At 43.7% G+C, this 20,996-nt stretch overlaps 1 protein-coding gene across 3 annotated transcripts in view; it reads left to right on the top strand.

The window, feature by feature from the left end:
- VDAC1 (voltage dependent anion channel 1) overlaps positions 1-20,996 on the top strand; it is a 600,174-nt gene that overhangs the window by 560,890 nt on the left and 18,288 nt on the right. The window contains exon 7 of one of the 3 annotated variants that reach the window (XM_077473898.1): positions 37-62. The exons of the other annotated variants lie outside the window; for them this stretch is intronic. Within the exon in view, the coding sequence (XP_077330024.1) occupies positions 37-47 (11 nt within the window). The 3' untranslated portion in view covers positions 48-62. Of the gene's footprint in view, positions 1-36; positions 63-20,996 lie in introns of those variants that run through there. 3 annotated transcript variants of the gene reach the window in all.

The following is a 20,996-nucleotide window of genomic DNA, read 5'->3' as shown; positions in this document are numbered from 1 at the left end:
CTAACATATATTTAACATCATTATTTTTTCAAACAGAAATATTTTGAAGAATGCTATACCTGACTCAAGCTGGACTCCTCCACATGTTGCTGCCTGGAAGGCCCAGGTTGGTCGTCGGAAGCCTCAGCTGGGGGGGAAGGAAGCCTTGATGGAAGATTGGAGAGTGATGGCCTGGGTTCAGTCTGGCCTGGCAGAAAATGCAGTCTGTCATAGTACCACAGACTGTGTACATAAATGTCATCTGCTGCTCCTGATCTCAGGGAATCCTGAATCCTGAACCGTCTTGCACTCCCTGTTTTAAATAAGTGCCCCTTATGCCACCAATTAGGGCCTTCAAATAGGGGATATCTGCTGTGGGGATCACCAGCTTCAAAATTCCAGCGCTGCCTTCCTCTTTGGTTTATTGTTATAAAAGGGGTGGTGGTTTACCTGCCGCAGACAGAGAAGCTCCCAGTACATATCAATGAATATGGGGATAAAGTCCTCATCATTGAATAGATCCATTTTCTCTGCAAGACATAACACAAGACAAACCCTAATGTCAGGCGATACTCTCCTAATCTTGACCCAATATAGGCCTCAATCTATAAGAAGTATAGGCTGCTAATGCACCAACTTAAAATTGTACCTTCGTTATAACGATTGTTGCTTCCGTTACTTCTTCCTCTGCTCACAGATCGTACGTATGACACACGCGTGTTACGCTTTATATACACTGCGCATGCGTGAAACTCCGCCTGCCCCTGGTGTTCTTTCTAGTCTATTCCCCACCTCTTGTCTTTCAGCGCAGTGGGAGCGCACATGGCGGAGAGACAACAGGTGCAAAGACAAAAGGCCAGACCCCCGAACCTCCTGATCCCAGAGGAGATTGAAGGCCTCAATTATGGCCTTTATAGAGATGTGGAGACAGTGGACATCTTGAAGAGGGCCGACTATGATGGAAAGTATGTACTGTACTCAAACCCAAATGTGAGAAAGGCTAAGATCATGCCTAAAGTTGTGAAGAGTTTGCACAGGAATTTTGAGGTACGACGATCCAAGTATCAACTGAGGAAACGATGGTCAGACCTCAAATTGATCAGTACAGAAGAGTCAAGAATGTGCTGCAAAAAAGTAAGTATTTTGTCGTGTGTTCCTATTCTTCTTAAGGGTCGTGCTGCTCCATGTGCTTTTCTTTACTGTTGTACATTTTAAAATGGCAACTTTCATGTTCATGGGCACAGTAATCGGTCATAGGAAACGTCATTCGTTCACCCACTTATAAGATGTTTTAGGCAGATACAATTTAATTACATTTGTTCATGCCTATTTTGTATTAAAATAAGTTTTTTGTCTAGAGTTTGTAACTAGAATGAAATGCAAACTTGATTCAGTGTAAGGAGAGGACATTCAGCAGCTGGTTACACATCTGGATGCAGGAGCACTAGTGTGGGACACCAGAATCAAACTTTTGGGGGTGTCCCACATAGGTGCTCCAGTGGATACTATAGGGGTGTTTACATGTGTGATACTTTAACCAAAAAAGCGAAGTATTTCAGCCTTAGAAAGGAAACAAAATATTCATTGTCAAACAGACAATTGTATGACACTTCTAAGCAATGTTTCATATTCCTATTTCTGCCCTCCAATATCTGTGTGCTAAGTATACCTATTTTTTATTCACATAGGGGAGAAAAGACTCAGGACATCTGAGGACACCAGGGACCCCCCACCTCCTAAAGAAGGGGAAATCCCCACACCACAAGCAGAGGATGAAGAGGGAGAGATTTATGAAGTGGACGGAATTGTCACCACAACATGTGAGTGTCTGAGACCACAGTTTCAGGTAAGATATCTGTTCCTGCATATTTATAATACATGGTGTGTTTTTTCTTTCTTTTAGGTGATGTGGATGTTGTGGAAGAAGAATCTAATTTTACCAGTGAAAGTGCCCAGATCCTCATCGGGGAGAGAATGGGGTGCGATCGTGATTTCGAAAATATAAAGGAAAACATCAAGGATGTAAAAAAAAAAAATGAAGAGCATCATTGATGTTTTAGGCAGAATCTAAAACGCACAAAAATTGTACAGTTTTCTCCTGTATTTTTTAATTTAAAAAACTTTCAAAGTTTTAAAGTATTTAAAAGCCAAATTTTGAAGATGCACACAGTGTGACAACATGTACTATCTGCCATCACGGGATATCAGTGTACGTGTTTTCTGGGTGCAACCCTTTCCTCTCAACTCAATTAGGTGAGAGGAAGAGGTTGTACCCCCAAAAAAACGTCCATTGATCCCCCATGATGGGAGCTAGCACATGTTGACATTATACATGGGATCAGGAGGGAAATCCCCAGTTTGAACGCAAAGCTGAAAGGAGTGCAGGGCCAGTGTGGCTCTTGGCTTCCAGGCACAACAGACGCAGCACAGCATGGCAACATCTCACCTGGCATGTCGAATAGGTTCTGGGGAAGAGACGCTAGCAGCGGAAAAGAAGTAGTCAGCCGAGGAGGAGAGGGAGGATGGAGTAGGAGGAGGAGAAGAAGAGCCAGGCATGCATGCAATCCATGGCGGTAAAACCAAATCTACACGGTTGCCATGGGTTACATGCTTGATGGCCGTCAGAAGGTTCATCCAGTGGGCAGTAAAAGTTATATACCTTCCCTGCCCGTGTTTGCTAGACCATGTGTCTGGGGTCAGATGTATCTTGGCACCGACACTGTGTGCCAGAGATACATTCACTTGCCGCTGAACATGGCCATATAGCTTTGGGATGCCCTTCTGTGAGAAATACTTCCTTCCTGGGACCTTCCATTGTGGTGTTCCAATGGCCACAAATTTTCGAAAGGCCTCCGAGTCTGGATGGACTGGTGTCTTTGTTCAACCTTACTAACTATGAAACTATGATAGGTAGGAATGAAATGAGATCTGTAATTTATGCTCCTAGAACGCCTGACGGTACTACTTCACTGTTGGTCTTCTGTATGTGGACAGACTGTGTAAAAGTCTCACACATGTGGTATCGCCATACTCGGGAAGAGCAGCAGAATGTGTTTTGGGGTGTCATTTTTGCTATATACATGTTATGTGTTGGAAATATCTTATAATTTGACAACTTTGTATAAAAAAAATGCATTTTCATTTTTTTCCCACGATTTCCAAAAACTTCTGAAAAAAATGAACCGTTCAAAAGACTCATTCTGCCTCATAGATTATACGTTGGGGTGTTTTCTTTCCAAAATAGGGTAATTTTGTGGACAATTCCATTGTCCTGGTGCTCAGGGCCTTCAAAAGTGTAATAGGTGGTTGAGATGTGTAATTTATGCTCCTAGAATGCCTAAAAGTTCCACTTCAAAGTTGGGCCTTTGTATGTGGCCAGGCTGTGTAAAAGTCTCTCACATATGCTATGTGTGAGAAATAACCTGATATTATGACAATTTTGTAAAAAAATAAAAATGTATTTGCAAAGTATTGTGGGAAACGATTACAACATAAAAAAACTCGACATGCTACTTACTTAATACCTTTGAATGTCTACTTTCTAAAAAGGGGTCATTTGGGGGGTATTTGTACTTTCCTGACTTGTGTCTCAAGAAATGATACACCTGATGTACTGAAGGCCTGATGTGATAAATTTTCAGTGATTGGCACCATAGTTTGTAAACTCTATAACTTTCACAAAGACCAAATAATATACACTAATCTTATTTTTTACCAAAGATATGTAGCAGTAGGAAAAATTACTAATTAGCAAACTTTTATGACAGAAACAAAAATATTTTTTTTTTATTAATAGCACAAAAAATGAAAAACCCACTAGTGATTAAATACCACCAAAAGAAAGCTCTATTTTTGTGAAAAAAGAGGACGCAAGTTTCATATGGGCATAGTGTTGCATGACTGAGTAATTGTCTTTCAAACTGTAAGAGCGCTGAAAGTTGAAAATTGCTCTGGGCAGGAAGGGGGTGTAATTGCACTGTATTGAGGTGGTTAACCACTTGCTTACTGGGCACTTAAACCCCCCTCAGTCCCAGACCAATTTTCAGCTTTCAGCGCTGATGCACTTTGAATGACAATTGCGCGGGCATACAACACTGTACCCAAATGAAATTTTTATCATTTTTTTCCCACAAATAGAGCTTTCTTTTGGTGGTATTTAATTACAGCTCGGAGTTTTATTTTTTGCTAAACAAACAAAAAAAGATGCAAAAAAAAAAAAAAAATCATGTTTAATAGTTTGTTATAAAATTTTGCAAACGGATCATTTTTCTCCTTCATTGAAGTGCGCTGATGAGGCGGCACTGATAGGCTGCACTGGTGGGCACTGATAGGCTGCATTGGTGGGCACTGATGGGCTGCATTGGTGGGCACTGATGGGCTGCATTGGTGGGCACTGATGGGCTGCATTGGTGGGCACTGATAGGCTGCACTGGTGGGCACTGATAGGCATAGTTAAGGCGGCACTAATAGGCACAGATAAGGCGGCACTGATGGGCAAAGATGGGCACAGATAAGATGGCACGGATGGGTGGCACGGATGGATGGCATGGATGGGCACTGATAGGTACCACTGATAGATGGGACTGATGGGCACTGATAGGTGGCTCTGATAGGTGGCACTGCTGGGCACTGGTAGATGACACTGATGGGCACGGATATGTGGCACTGGGGTGCAGCACCTTTGTTGAGGCAGATTGTGGGCACTGCTGGGTGGCACTGTGGGCACTGCTGGGTGGCATTGTGGGCACTGCTGGGTGGCACTGTGGGCACTGCTGGGTGGCACTGACGGGGGGCACTTTTTATTAATGTGGCACTGGCAGGGGGCAGGTGGGCACTGGCAGGGGGCAGGTGGGCACTAGCAGGGCTGGCCGTGATCGGGACTGATGTCCCATTCACGGCCGCCGGGGATCGGCTTTTTTTTTCTCCTCGCGCTGACAGCGCAAGGAGGAATACTAGCCGATTACCGGCTCCATTATATCACATGATCAGCTGTCATTGGCTGACAGCTGATCACGTGATAAGGGGTCGGGATCGACCCCTTGCATGGATCGGTGATCAGGCGAGTCTCATAGACTCGCCGATCACAGAGCACGCTGTGCGCGCCCCTCAGGGGGCGCGCAGGCCGCTCGTGCACGCCCCTCAGGGGGCGCGCAGGCCGCTCCTGCACGGGACTACGTCAATAGACGTAGTCCCGGAAAAGGAGATCCGCGCTGTAGCCGTCATTCGGCTATAGCCGCGGGTCTCAAGTGGTTAAAGACTCCCCAAACCATATATTTTCTGAAAGCATAGGATCAGTGGATTAAAAAGAAGGTGCTACTGATTTTTAAGGCCTCACCATAGTTGCGCAAATGTTTATCAAAATCTAAAATCATTATAAGCAGACACAAACACAGCAAATTTTACAAAATTCCTGCTAAATTTATACTAAGTATAAAAGCTTAACCTGTATTGTGTTGATAAAAATAACAAATATTTTTAATTGCGCCTATTTGAGAAATAGTGAAAATCAGACGTTTTCATTTCTTAAAAAATCTGGAGGTTTTCGTTTTTCACGTTTAGCTTTCAGAATTTTTAAAAGACCCCCCAAACCATACATTTTCTGAAAGCACATGGCCGGTAGAATAAAAAGTGCTACGGATTTTTAAGGCAACACGATATTTGTGCAAATTATTATCAAAACAATATTGTCTGTTTCCAATCACCCCATAGAGAAACAGCAGGTTGTTTCTGTGTCCGCTCTGCATCAGCGAAAAGGACGTAGACCTGTCATCTCAGTGGGGATCAGCAGACAGATCCTCTACTGAGCAGGCGGATCTGCTTGACAGTCTGCTCCATTTGAAAGGGGTTTTAATAGGAGCGGCCGGTCCATTAGAGCGTAGGGGCACTGCTCCCATGTATGATTTTTATTTTTATTTTTTTCAAAAGCCACATGATTAGAGCCTGAGACTAAAAAAGGTTGGGCTTGGGGCACAGAGCATTGCACCCCAAACCCACTCACTCGTGACAATAGCAAATTAATATTCGCTACTGTCTTCTGGCTTCTCCAGAGTAAGTCGTGGAGGGGTGTGTGTGGGGGTAGACCTTAACCGTGGAGAGGCTGAGTGGGGGGTTGCTGTCCCCCAAAAAAGTCACTAGGTCTTACTATGTTTTTTAGTTTTTTTTTTTTTACCCTTTTTAAATCTTTTTACAGTTTTACGTTTTTTTTGGGGGGGGGGGTTTTGGTGAGTTATCAGCACATCAACACATGTTTACCAAGCCCCAACTTCACCCCCACCCACACTGCTCCCCATGCCGCGCTCCGCAGCATGACAGATTGCTGGAGTTTAGCGCAGGGAGCATCTGCAGGTGGGGGGGATGCCGTTCTGAGCGGTGATGGATTGGGGGGGTGGGGGCAGTATGGGGGGGTGATGTGACTGGTGGGGGGGAACATCTGAAGCCGGCGGGAGCGGCAGAGGAGAGATGCCAGCTAATGATGGTAGCTGCGGTTTGTGGGGGGGTTGGTTTGTGTGGAGGGAGGTAATTAGTGCTGGGGGAAAGGGGGGTGAAGGGGAGAGGAGAGTGAAATTTATGGGCGGGGGGTGGAGAGGCTAGGGACAGGGAAGCGGCGGCATGGGTGATGGGGAGAGGGGTCATCATATTTAAGGTTAATAACTCTGATCAGAGGGTTGTAATTTGCTGGTAAGAGTTTTCTGAACAATTCTGATATTAGTTTATGGTCATTGAAGTGACCATGAGCTTACAGCACAGGGAAAAATTAGGTCCACATGGACTTGGCCACTTGCGGGCAGTTCTGTAGGTATGATGTATGGATCTGGCAGTGAAAGGGTTAAAAGGTAACGGCACTTTCATTGGGAAAAAAATAGCAAATAAAGAAAAAATAATATAGTGTATACAATTGCGACATAAGCCATGTTGTAATTGAATGTTATTAAAAATTACCTTGCTGTAATTTTCTGTAAATGCAGTGCAATATGGCTACCTGGAGTTATTCTGTACAGTGTGTGCTGACCACCCCCCCCCAGAAACATAATTTGCTGCCTGTGTGATTGGCTCACCAATTTTCCCAGAAGTCTGCCTAAAATACAATTCAGATTTCAGGCATCCCCTGCAACAAAAATTTCATTTTTGGTGAGATACTCCTTGTAGGAACATGTCTAAAGGGATGCAGGCCCAGCAGATTTCCTCATTAGTGCTGTGTAGGTACAGCAGCTGATAGATAATTATGAAACTACTCCCATTAGACCCACTCAGACCAGAAGCACAGAGGAACAAACAGGGATTTCTTCAGAAAAACAAAAGGTAGGAATCTGCAACAAAGGTTGTTATAATCCTTGCAATGAGTGCTCTACACTCCAGTACACAAAGCCTTTTGTCTGGCCAGACGATGTATCCACTACAAAAGCAGTATAGAATAGTCGGAAATAGAATAACATATGTTAAAGTGTTTAACCCAATCATTTAAATATATTCCAAACCCTCTATTAAAGCCTAACATGACTCGTGGCCGCTGTACAGCTCCGATATATGGCTTCTGCAGGAGGGGCCAAGATCTCCCTCTGACATCAGATGGGGAGGACACACGGCTGCTCAGCCCCTCCTGCAATAACCCTGGAAACCGGCCAAGAGTCACGTGACCAGCAGGAAGATTGCATTAAGCAGGTATTTAGAAGCCTCATTTAAAAAAAAAGAAGTATAGAGTGTGCTATACCAGGCTATAATAGAAGGGCTGACAGTGAGCATTTATAATTTTTTTATTTTACAAATAGCGGGGAGGGAGAGGGGCAGAGACACAGAGCTGACAGGGAGTAGGGGGTGAGGGGGAGAAAGGAGAGCAGGGCTGCGGATGACAGAGGAATGTAAACTGACCACGGTGGTCAGAGTTTAGCAGCCCTGGTTATCATGGTCAGAGCAGCGCAGATACAGGAAGTGGCAGGAACAGGCAGCTTTTTTACAGTTTATAGGGGGGCAGATTACACAGCACAAGCACTGTGCTGTTTAATCTCCTTTAACCACCTCCCATCTGCGCTATAACTGAAAGACGGCTGCAGTGTGGACCTAATTTGCTGGGAGGGCATCCATAGACATCCTCCCGTGCTCGAGCGGCCTGCGTGCCCCCTGCAGGGTGTGCGCGGTGTGTCCTGTGATCAGCGAGTCTATGAGAGCCAATGACAGCTGATCATGTAAATAGAGCCAGTAATCGGCTATATTTTCTCCTCTCTCTAAAAAAAAAAAACGATCACCGGCGGCTGTGGAGAGCCTATGCAGAGGCTTCTGTGCCACCTACCAGTGCGCACCAGCGCCACCCATCAGTGCCCACAGTGTCCCCTATCAGCGCCCACAGTGCCACCTATGTCACCAATCGGTGCCTATCAGTGTCGCCTTTTCTGTGCCTATCAGTGCAGCCTCATCAGCGAGTATCAATGAAGGAGAAATTGCTAACTTTTATAACAAGCTATGAAACATGTTTTATTTGTGTTTTTCCAAAAATGTCTTTCTTTTTTTGTTTGTTTAGAAAAAAATAAAAACCCAAGTGGTAATTAAATACTACAAAAGAAAGCTCCATTTGTGTGAAAAAAATTAAAAATTTTAATTTGAGTACGGTGTAGCATGACTACACAATTCAAAGTGTGACAGCGTTGAAAGCTAAAAATCGGTCTGGGCAGAAGGCGGGTTTAAGTGCCCAGTAAGCAAGATGTTAAGGGACTAGGATCTGTATTTTTTTGGGTTAACACTTTAATTCAGGTGCACTTTATCCATCATTTACCTTACAAGATTTCTATTTGTACATGACAAAATTACATGAAATACACTATTTCCAACAAGGCAATAAAGGCAACATTGTGATTGCACGTAGGATAAGCGAATGCAGAAAGGTAATGCTGCTTGCTCTGAATCACTTTCTTTTTTTTTTTTCAAATATTTTATTTCATCTATCAAGGTTGAGTCCAGGTTCTCACAACAGTTTTTTTACACACACACACACACACACACACACACACACACACACACACACACACACACACACCGGTATAACATAACAAATACATTGGGCAGATAAAGCAATAGTCCAAAATAATAGGCAATCATTCAGATCATTCATAGCACCCTCAATATACCTCCAGTGAGAATATCATGCTCGTATTGCAGTAACCAGGGGGAGCATCCCTAGTCACTGTACCCAGAGTCGCCCTATTAGTTTTCCAAGGTAGATAAAACATGATTATTGCATCAGTACAAATATGAATGAATGAAATACTTCTATAGTGCACAATGCGAACTGAATCGGCTCTAGGCGCTGTGACAAGCTTTGATCATCTGCTAAAAGAGGAAGGTCTTGAATTTTTTCCTAAAAGCCAGGTGATTTTCTTCCAGGCGGATGTTGATTGGTAGAGCATTCCATAGCCGATGCCCTTGGACAGCGAATCTCCCATCCCCCTTGGATTTATACCGGGCTTTGGGCACAAGGAGGAGGTTTTTGTTGGCTGATTGAAGACTGCGGTTTGGTGTGTAATGATTTATTTTCTCCATTAGGTATTGCGGAGCTTCTCTATGCACGCATTTGTGGGTGAGGCAAAGGGTCTTGAACGTGATCCAATTTTTTACGGTTAGCCAATGTAAGCTCCTCAGTGAAAGAGAGATGGATTCACAGGGTTTTTCTCCTGTTATCAGCCTTGCCGCCGTGTTTTGGATCAGTTGTAATTGCGCAAGTTGATATTGTGGTAATCCTATGTAAAGCAAGTTTGCGTAGTCCAGTCGTGAATTAATGATTGTTCCAATTACCACTGCTTTGTCATTCTTTGGGATAAAAGGGATGAGTCTGCGAAGCATGCGCAGCAGATTGTGAGATCCACTGACTACTGCTCCTATTTGCGCATCCATTAACATTTGTGCTTCTAAAATAACCCTGAGACTCTTGGCTTTGGTCTTTGGGGAGATAGTCTGCCCAAAGACGGTTGGTGGAGACCAGGAGGTTTTGGTTTCGGGCTTATGATTTGGGTGTAAGATAAGCAGCTCTGTCTTTGATTCGTTCAGCTGGAGGGAGTTAGTGGTCATCCAGTCCTCTATTGATTTGAGGCAGTTTTCAAGTTTTTGTTGGTGATCTTTTTTTCCATTGATCCGGAAATAAAGTTGCGTGTCGTCAGCGTAAGAGTGGAAGCAGAGATCTGAGCATCTGATGATTTGAAAGAGTGGGCGAATGTAAATGTTGAAGAGAACGGGTGACAAAGGAGAGCCTTGAGGCAGATGACTGCCCGAGTTTTGGAGAGGAATTTTCCTAGATTCACTGTCTGTGACCGATTTCCTAGGAAGGACGCGAACCATTGGAGATCTATGTCTTGGACTCCGGCTACTTCTGGGAAGTGGACAAGTAGAGTATTGTGATTTACTGTATCAAACGCTGCACTTAGGTCTAGCAGTACGAGGAGACACTGCTCTCCGTCATCTGCTGCTTCGAGGGCGTCGTCCCAAATCTTAAGGAGTGCTGTCTCTGTTCCATGACCCGGGTGGAAGCCTGATTGCAGCGGGTCCAGGAGTTTGTGAGTATCCAGGTGGAGTTGTAGCTGATGTACTACAGCTTTCTCCATGATCTTAGAAATGGTGTTGAGGCTTGTAATTGGCCTACAGTTGTTTGGATCCTGAGGGTCCAGGTTTGGTTTCTTCAGTAGAGGTTTGACGATGCCTTGTTTGAGGATGCTGGGAACAATCCCTTAGTGGAATGATCGGTTTATGAGGTGGGTTATGGTTGGAGCCACGATGTTGGAGCATTCTTTCAGTAGTTTTGTGGGGATGATGTCAATAGGTGGGGTACTGTCACGTAGTTTATTAATGATGTTTTTTGCAGTGTCTACGGTAATTGGGGATAGTGAAATTTTCGGCGGTTGAGGTATGTTGGTGCAGACATCCTCTTTATGTATTTGCTGGCCGAGGTTGGATGTTTTCTTCTGACAAATTGTTTCCCTGATAGTTTTGACTTTATCGATGAAAAAATCCGACAGTTTGTCACAGTAATCCTGGGATTCACTTTCTGTGGGTTCTAGGCACAACAGATTCGTTGATTGACTAGTTTAAACAGTTCCCGTGGTTGGTTTGCGGCCGTTGAGATTGTATATGAGAAGTGGTCCTTTTTGGCTTTGAAGATTGCTTTCCGATAATTCTCTGTGAGACCTTTGTAGTTAAAGTGGTTTTCCTCAGTGGGATTTCTTCTCCATGTTCTTTCCGCTCTTCTGCGTTCTTGCTTTAGTACAGCGAGGGAGCTATTAAACCATCCAGAGTTTTTTCCCTGATGAGAGCCCTGCGTTTTGGTGCTACCGAGTCTGCTGATTGCAGCAATGCCCTGTTCAGGGAGTTGAGTGTTTCCTCTGTAGAGTGGTTTAAGGTTATTGTAGTTATCTTGTTGGACAGAGTGGATTTGAAGGATTCGGAGTACAGTTTTTTAATGCGATCTGGTCCAGTGCATTGTTACAGGATTCCGTTTTTCATTGGTGATGTTGGTTGCGATTTTGAATTTGATGGCGTGGTGATCCGTCCATGGCAGTGTTATGTTGTCGAGTATGTTGACGTCAATGTTCTGTTTGAAAATGAGGTCCAGGGTGTGTCTTGACCCATGCGTGGGAGTCTTTATCAGTTGTTGGAGAACCAGTTCTTCTAGTTGATTGATGCAGGCAGTCGCAATAGGGTCTTTAGGCTCATTCGCCCAAAGGTTGAAATCTCTGAGTGCCAGGAAATTTTTGAATTTTAGGGTGTGCATTGCGAAGGATTCCGTGAGGGGTGAAAGAAGATTGGACTTTGGTCCCGGTGGTCTGTAGCACAGTAGAATGAGGGGTGTTGGTTGAAGATGTAGCGTCAGGGTTTCCATAAAAGGCCTTGGGTTCTGAGATGATGGTTTAGTGAGATCCAGGTGATCTTTAAAGATCACTGCTAGGCCTCCTCCCTTTTTCCCTATCTGGTGTTCGGTTAGGATCCTGTCGTTTTCCGGCACCAATTCGGTGATGATGGTGTTGCAGTCAGAAGTTAACCAGCTGTCGGTGATGAAGAGGCAGTCTACATTGTTCTCGATGATGAAGTCGTGTACTTCCAGTCTGTTTGACTGCAGACCTGGCGTTAAGGTGCAGTCTAATTGTAGTGGTTGAGTAGATGTCTTCCTGTGGTTGGGAGTTGCTTATCCTCCGGTTTTTAATAGTTGTTCTCTTTGAAGTATTTTTTGTATGGAAGATGGCAATGTAGTGTTGATGTTCCTTAGTCTGTGCAGAACTTCAGCTGAGTATTTGAAGTGGCACATGGTTTGTGGATGCTGTTGATGGTACTATGGGCCTAAAGATGATGATCCTGATCAGGGTATTGATCCTGAGGAGGGGCTAGGTATCAGACTTGCCGCTGTGCTTGAGGCTATTAGCGTGCAAGTTGATCAGGGGATGCCTATATGGATGCGGAAGGAGTTGTTGTATTCGGTTGCTGGCTGTTCCGGCTACCTTTTACTTGAGGTGAAGGTTCCCACTCAGAAAAGAAGTCTGGCTGTGATCTGGAGTAGTCGTCCTAGGATAGCGTGAAAAATGGAATGGAGGCCGGAGGTAGGGGTATGCTAACCTACGGTTGTTCCTGATTGTTCCAGAGGAAGGCGAAAAAAAACCCTGGCAGTAGCAGCCAAACGCGCCAGTGGGGCAAAAATTCCTTCCTGACCCCCGTAGGCGGTTAGACGTAGTCCCCGGAACAATCACTAGGGGGGAGTGGGGGTGCGAGCTTACCTGGCTGCGGTGGTCCCCGTTAAACAGTCTGGTTCCCGTGAATCTGGCTTGCTGTCAGCCTGATGTTTCTGGAGAGCGGTCTGGTTGCCCCTTGTAGTGGGATCTTTAAAATGGAGGGGAGGATGGAGGTAGGATAGAGGTTAGAGACTCCTGTATTAACTACTGTTTTCAACTCCTTGTTATTAACTCTCCACTTTAGTACAAAAATCCACTTGTGTTCACAAAATCCACATGCAAGCCACCATCAGGGAGCAAGCTCCTAGAGGAGTTTGTATAACTACCTTTATACACCTGTGAACAATTAACCCCTCCCCTAAATTAGCAGGAAGAAAGAGGAAAAAAAATGCTGTTTAAAAAGTGTCAGAAAAAAGGTCTTTTAAAAACAATAGATACATAGTAAACAATGTATCATGTAATAAAATTAGTATCGGTGGTATACCCAGATTCGGCACAAACATAAAAAGAATTAGAGATTAATTAATAACTCAACCAATTAAAACCCATAATGTAAACATGGATGCTGTGATAGGGCATCAAATATAAAATCTTGATGCATTTCCTGGAGTTGTCATAGTTAACACAGGAAGAGAGGGAACACCACCAATGGTCCTAGCACTCTTACCTGTGGGTAAATGGTAAAAATGTAGAAAACCCCTATATAATAATAGAAATAATGTATTGGAGGACATCGGGGCATGAGAAACCATCCCCACCGGGAGCTGAGGTGGTATCGACTGCGGCAGCAGGGCAGGGCCAGCCAGGGCACAGTAGTGAAGAAAAGTGCAGAGGTAGAATGCCTCTTCCAACACTGTATAAGTAGGTGTAAACCCCAGGGATATATTGTAATAAATAATAATATATATGATGAGCGGGTAAGTATTATACAGAAACTAAATGTAAGGGGAATATAGTGAGAAATGGTGAGTATGAGACAGAGTGCAGATTGAAAACAAACGTGGGTGAAAAAAGAGAACTATGGTGGAGTAGGAAAAAGGGGGTGAAAAATTACAAACACCCAGACCAACACATGCCAGTAGTGGATTGTCTGGACTAAGAATGAACAAGTGAAAAAGAAAGGGCTACAATAAATAAGTAGGGTTCCTGGATGCATGATGGAAAGTAAGTTAACCTGCCAGCCAACAGCATCCCACCAACGACACGCAATAACGTGCTGAGAGAGGAGGCGAACCACACACAAGCGGACAGCCGCTTATATGTATGTGCTTGATACCACCGTTAATCATGCACGCTGGTGGTCCAGAGACACATCAGCACGCGGCGTCAAGAATGACGTCAGCCAATCGGGCGCATGGGGTGTGGTGTCAACGCTCAGCGAGTACAGGCTCCCAGCCCAGCAACATGTATTATCGGGGGAGTAGGGGACAGACAAAGTGTGCGTCGTAGCTCCCGGGAGAAAAAGAACTCGGCCCCCGACTACTGACCACATAATGTAAAAACAAAAATGAATGATCCCCATGTAGCAAATAACATATATTGGCGCTTGATGCATATCAGTTTTAATCCATGGAGTAAACATAATAGAGGAGTAGTGTGCTTCCATCCCTATTCATATAATAAAGAAGGAAAAATGTTGGGACTTTGTGTGAGGCCATGACCATCGGGTACACAGGTCTCCATCCCTAATTATGTGGAACAAAGAGAGGAAAAAAGAGGGACATGAGGGGCATTGGGACTTTATATGAAACCCACCACTCGGGTAGGGTGAGATATTCGGTAGATTGTACAGGATGTTAAACAGTGACCACAATGGGAATATTACAATAATTGATAAATATTTAATTAGAACAGTAATTTGATACAAGGTAGATAAAACATGATTATTGCATCATAACGTAGTACAAAATTCATAACATAGTAAACAATGTATCATATACGGTAATAAAATTAGTATCAGCGGAATACAGAGAATCGGCACAAACATAAAAATAATTAGATTAATTAATGGCTCAACCAATTAAAACCCATAATGTAAACATGGATACTGTGATATGGCATAAAATATAAAAGCTCCACGTGTTTCGTGGAGTTGTATCCGCTCATCAGGAGCAGCTAACTGGGAATGCCTGGAATTAAGTAAAGTCAACCCTTCTTCAGAGAAGATGAACACATTCCACTGTCTCCATACCTTAAAGTATTTTTCTTGCTTATTTTGTGCTGAAAGTGAAAGATCTTCCATCTTATTGATCTCTTCAACTTTATGGAGCCAGCATCCAACAGTAGGAGATGACATGTTTTTCCACCAAAGGGGTATAAATGCTTTAGCCGCATTACTAAATGTCGTAAAAAATATTTCTCATATTTTATAACTGGCTTCGTCGTAATGTGTAATAAGAAAAAAGCTGGTCTTCAGATATCCTATAGTCAGTACATTTTTGAATAATGCTCCTTACTTCCCTCCAATATGGTATGATCTTTGGACAAGACCAGAAAATATGTAGCATCGTAGCTCCCTCCTCCTGGCATCTCCAACAGCAAGCTGGCATTTCAGGGTAAAATTTATGTAACAAATATTTTGTAATTAGTCTCTTGGATCTTTGACTAATTGTAAACTTACAATTTATCTCTCTCCCATTTCTCTATCCAATGTAGATATTACTCTATCCAAGGTAGATATGGTTGTTTCGTGGGGGGAGGTAGTAATCAGTAGAGCATGCATTCTTGATAGTGTTTGCATCAAAGTCCCATCATTCGAACAGTACTCTTCAAATGTAGTCAATTGTCGACCGAACCTCCCCGGAGACGTTAATGAATACAGAAAGTGATGGAGCTGCAAGGCGTTCCAGAACGATAGACGGAAGGAGCCAGTGGGTTCCATAAGTGTAGCTACAGATGGCCAGCCGTCTGTTAATAGGAAATGCGATGCTCAAAAGCAGTTGTGTCAGTGGTGAGCCCGGAATGCAGAAGGAGACCTCTCTTGCGTCACTAACTCACGGCCCCTGATGGTGGTGACAGGAGGCACGGGAGTCAAAGGTAGTACGAGTGCCTGGCAGGATCAACAGCCAGAGGATGGATCAGGCTGACTTCAGGAACTGTAGCTGGACAAGCAGGCCCCAGTGGCAGCGGACAGGAACCAATAGACAGCAGGAGACCAACAGGAACAGGTAGATCGCTCAGGGGCAGGCACACAGAAAAGTCAGGCAAGCGGGGTCAAACCAGACAGTCAGTACAGGAACAGATGCAGCAGGCAGAGGCAGGAATGTGGAACAGGCCTGGTCGGTAACGGATGAGCACGGATGGACCAGAGGATGAGACAGGTGCAGAGTCGTAGACAAGCCTGAGGTCAGAGCCAGGCAGAAGGCAGGGAAGGTCACAGGTCAGGCCGGGTCAATACACGAACAGATCAGATTCAGGCTATAGTCTCAGGAACGCTGTAGATCAAGCAGCAAGATCTGAAGGGAGAACTGGGTTTAAATAGCCAGCCTGGCGCCGGTAACCGCGCGCACATGTGAAAGTGTGCACCCGCGTGACTGCAAACGTGTGCACCCGCGCGGATATGCCCAGGCACCCGCAGGTGCGCACAGACAGGTGACGGACCACTGTCCCCTGCCAGCCTTTCCTGACAAGTTGCTTTGTCGCAGAGTAGAGAAATGATGATCTATCAGGCCTGGAGGAAATCTCGGATTCCCAAGGATAGGCATCAAATGCGAGTCTGCTGTAGAGAGAGAGTTTTTGGTGATCACTTGTGAGCAGGTACGAACTGTGAGGCCTATCAAATTTATTAGGCCAGCAGACGGGGGGGGGGGGGGCATCGCAGTGTTAGACAGAGAGGCCTATATGACAGAAATTAAGAGAATTGTTAGTGATCAAAGTACTTGCATTCTTTTACCTTCTGACCCCAAGGTGCAATACAGTGGCTGAAGGATACACAGCAGGTATTCTCAGTTCCAAGGAGAGTTTATATTTGATGCCAAAAGCTCCACACACCCCTGTATTGTATTACTTGCCTAAGTTACATAAGGATCCTGTCTGCCCCCCGGGACATCCAATAGTAAGTGGAATTGATTCCATTACATTCCGGGTGGGCAGATATATTGATTTTTATTTACAACCCTTAGTGAGTAGAATGCCTTCCCCTATCAAGGATTCCAGACACGTGATTAACATCTTGGCTGGGGTTTCTGCTAAACCGGGAATATGGATGGTAACAGCAGACGTTACCTCCTTATATAGGATTATCCCGCATGATTTGGGGTTGGAAGCTATCCAAGAGTATTTGGAGTATCAAAACTCTGGTCTCCCCAAGAAACCGATTGCTTTTCTTATGACACTGCTTGGATTTGCAGCCTCTTATAATTATTTTTGGTTTAACCATCAATTCTATAGCCAGGTTTTGGGAGTTGCTATGGGGGCTAAATATGCCCCAAGCCTGACCAACCTGTTTATGGCCAGGTGGGAGGAGGATGTCATCTATGCCCAGGACATTCCACAGTTGGTCCTGTGGGCAAGATACATAGATGACATCCTCCTCCTATGGGAGGGACAGTTGTGTGATCTTTCAAGGTTTTTACAGTCCCTTAATAACATCCAAAGGGGAATTCAATTAAATTACGAGATGAGTCGGGTTGGAATAAATTTTCTTAATTTAAATATCTCTATAAAGGATGGGGCGTTTATCACTTCTACCTTTTTTAAGGGGATGGACAGAAATTCTTTGATTCCCATCGACAGTTGTCATCACGTCCCCTGGCACAGAGCAGTCCCTAAAAGCCAATATATGAGGCTGAGGCGGAACTGCTCTGACCCAGGGGAGTTCCGGATTCAAGCGGATGCTCTTACCTCCAGATTTTCAGAAAAGGGTTCTGAGTATTCCTTTTTGGCTGAGAGTCTGGAGACTATCTCTAATATGGATAGAGCAGATCTGATGGGGGAAAGGGGCCCTAGGAAGGATGATGCCTTTCAGGGAAATGTCCCCTTTGTTACCACCTATTCTCTGCAACATAAAGTATAAAACATTTGGTGAATAAACATTGGCATAATGTTAATAATGATGCTGTGTTAAAAAATGTTTTACCTGATAGGCCTAGAGTGATATTTAGGGGTGGTCCCTTCCCTAAGACATCAATTGGCACCCAATGTGATTGATCCGCCAAAAATGAGCAGAGGTTTCTTTGACCAGCTAACAGGTTATTATAGATGTGGAAAATGTAAGGTTTGTTCTCTTAATATATGCACCACTACCTTTACTTCTACAGTCACTCAGAGGGACCACATCATTAAATCATGCCTCACCTATTCTACGATGGGTGTTGTCTACATATTGCAGTGCCCATGTAGACTGCAATATGTGGGACGTACTAAGCGCCCACTACAGGTGCGTTTAAATGAACACATTACAAATATATTGACAGGGTTCCCCAAGCATTTGGTATCCAAACATTATTTGTTAAAACACAACAAAGACCCCTCAAAGACCTTGTTTTTGGGTATCGACAAGTTTAAACCACACTGGCGGGGGAGCTCGCTAGTGAGAGAAATATCACTTGAAACATCATTTGAAGTTCTATGTTCCATATGGACTCAATATCAATACTGTTAGGACTTGGGCTTGAACCTGGGACCTCTGGTGTGCCTGGCAGTGACTCTGCTTGCTGAGCCACCTGGAATGCTGGACAGCTCCTTGGACAATTCCTTGAATGATCTTGTCCTGAATCTTGTTTGCCTTGAACCTTGAACCCTTTGCTCATCCCATGAACTTCCTGATTTAAGCCATGTCTCTGCACTTCCTGGTTGCCAGAATATTGTGCCTTCACCAGCCAGTATCTTGCTCCTGTCTCTCCTGCTGCCGACCGTATTCCTCACTACCATTTGTTACCGACATTTGGCTTGTTCCTGGACTACGCTTCTGCTGAATCCCAGCCTGCAACTATTTGTTACCGACTTTTGGCTTATTTCTCAACTACGCTTCTGCTTGATCCCTACCTGCTATATCTGCTACCAGACCCCGGCTTGCTCACCTCCTGGTGGGGCTATCCTGAGGACCGTGACCTGGTACTAACACGCAGCAAAGCCCATTTCCACCTTCAGGAGCTCTGGTGACTACCGGTTAGTGCTTAGACCCCGCACCTCAGGTGAACCAGTGTCATCAGCCAGGGTGACCTGTGTGAATACCTGCTCTGCTGCTATAGCTACTGGCCTCTGAGCCTGACTCCAGACCGTTACAGATACAGATGTGAACGCATTCATAGAAAATTCTTAAACACAATTATGTTATGGTCTTTTATTTATGATTTATTTGTAAACTCTGTCTGAGATGTGGAGGTAGGCCTTCGCAATATAGGCCCCCACTATGACACTGGTGTAGTGGTTATATTTCCTTTAATAGATTTATTTTGAATAGTTTTATGTTTTTGGGGTATGTATCCTTTGATACAATCTTTTAGGGTCTTTTATGGGTTGCTTGAAGTGGGATAGGGTAGGGGGAGGGAATGAGAGGGGATTATAGGGGATGGATATGAGTTCAGGGTATTTTTTGTAATTATATTATTTTTAGTAGTATGACATATCACTATCACAGTATTATTCACATATATATATATTCTTCATGAAACATATTTTTTGGTTAACACATTAACTGAAGAATTAATTCACATCATGTGATTCTATTATTATTATCATTATTAAATTTTTTTGTTTTTATTTACATACTTTTTATTTTTGTTATTTTTTATTCATGAGAAATAATAATATAAAAGTATATATTTGGCTCACGTTTTATTAGAAATATTAGTTAATATGATGAGCACAATTTATTTATTTCCATGTTTTATTTTTTTATGCCCACGAGGAATTTAATATTATAAATTATAAAAAAGTAAATAATTTTTTTTTACCATAATAGTATTTATTTTTCAATATATTCACTGCCACAGATTGGCACATGGCTAACAATTTAAGGGGATAATTTGTAGTGCATCTGGGTCCCTCTAATATAATTTATATATATATTTTTTTTTTTACTAAGTGCCAATCAGTATCAGGTGGATTCCGTCTATTATAAGACGTTTTGTTTGCCCTTACAGTACGCTATACAGAATAGCAATTTTGCCCATACCCAAGATGGAGGTTTCGGCCAGACCTCTATGTCTCAGAACGAGGTCTGGCTGTATAAAATGGTGGTGCCCGTTCCCCATTGAAAACGTCACATCTGACGAAACGTGTCTGGGATGGCACACTGTGACGTCACCATGCTGAATGAGAGGAGGATGGGCTCCCAAGTTTTCTGGCTTGTATTTATATGATCAAGCACATTTTTTATGTAAGTGCATTTAGTTTATAATTAAAGGATTGTCAATGGTTTTACACTATGGGAAGCTTCTCTTTCTTTTCTGAGCATATTCATTTTGTGGGAATGGGAGTGTGGAGCACCGTAATGATCTACAGCATATGAAGTGTCGCCCCTGGGATAGCAAGACATCTGGTACAGGCGAGAGGTTGCGATTGGCTCTTACCATTACGCTCCTTACTCTTTTATCATCTGCATATTCATTTTGTGGGAATGGGAGTGTGGAGCACTGTAATGATCTACAGCATATGAAGTGTCGCCCCTGGGATAGCAAGACATCTGGTACAGGTGAGAGGTTGCGATTGGCTCTTACCATAATGCTCCTTACGCTTTTACCATCTGGTAAGCGCAATCTTTTGTCGGTGGCTGGGCACATTTTTGATATTTGTGTGGAATCACTGTGGTGCGTCCATTTGAAGCTGAGGGATCTTTTTACAACTTAATCTTTTCTACTATGAACTTTATGGTGAATGTAGTGCTGTTTATTCATAATTGTTAGTTACTTTTACATATTGGCGCAGCTCTCTTTTTTCTATTTCTACTGATTGTGTGCGTATCCCACAGTTGAGCAGCAGTCTTGTGATTTTTTATTTATTTTTTTATTCATATTCTTGATTGTTATATATATATTTTAGGTCTCAGCACGGTTTTACCCCCCTTTTTTTATCGAATGGTGTAGCTTTAAGTGAGGCGAAAGATTATCATAGCACCATGCTGCCCCTTTCAATAAAACGTCAGTTTGAGCTTGCTCAATCTGAACCCATAGTTTATTCATTAAAGTGGGGTACCTCCTAAAAAAAAAAAAAATTTAAAGTCAGCAGCTACAAATACTGCAGCTGCTGGCTTTTAATAATCGGACACTTACCTGCCCCAGGGTCCAGCGATGCGGGGGAACGAAGCCCCCCCTCGCTCTCCGCTCGCGGCGCCGTCATGCATACTGTGGGCACCCGGCTGTGGCTTCACAGCCGGGCACC

Source organism: Lithobates pipiens, unplaced genomic scaffold (genome assembly GCF_037356315.1).
Source record: "Lithobates pipiens isolate NorthernLeopardFrog02 unplaced genomic scaffold, aLitPip1_a1.2 Scaffold_8, whole genome shotgun sequence".
NCBI lineage: Eukaryota > Metazoa > Chordata > Amphibia > Anura > Ranidae > Lithobates > Lithobates pipiens.
The sequence above is the reverse complement of the archived record's forward strand: the minus strand, read 5'-3'. Positions and strand labels throughout refer to the sequence as shown.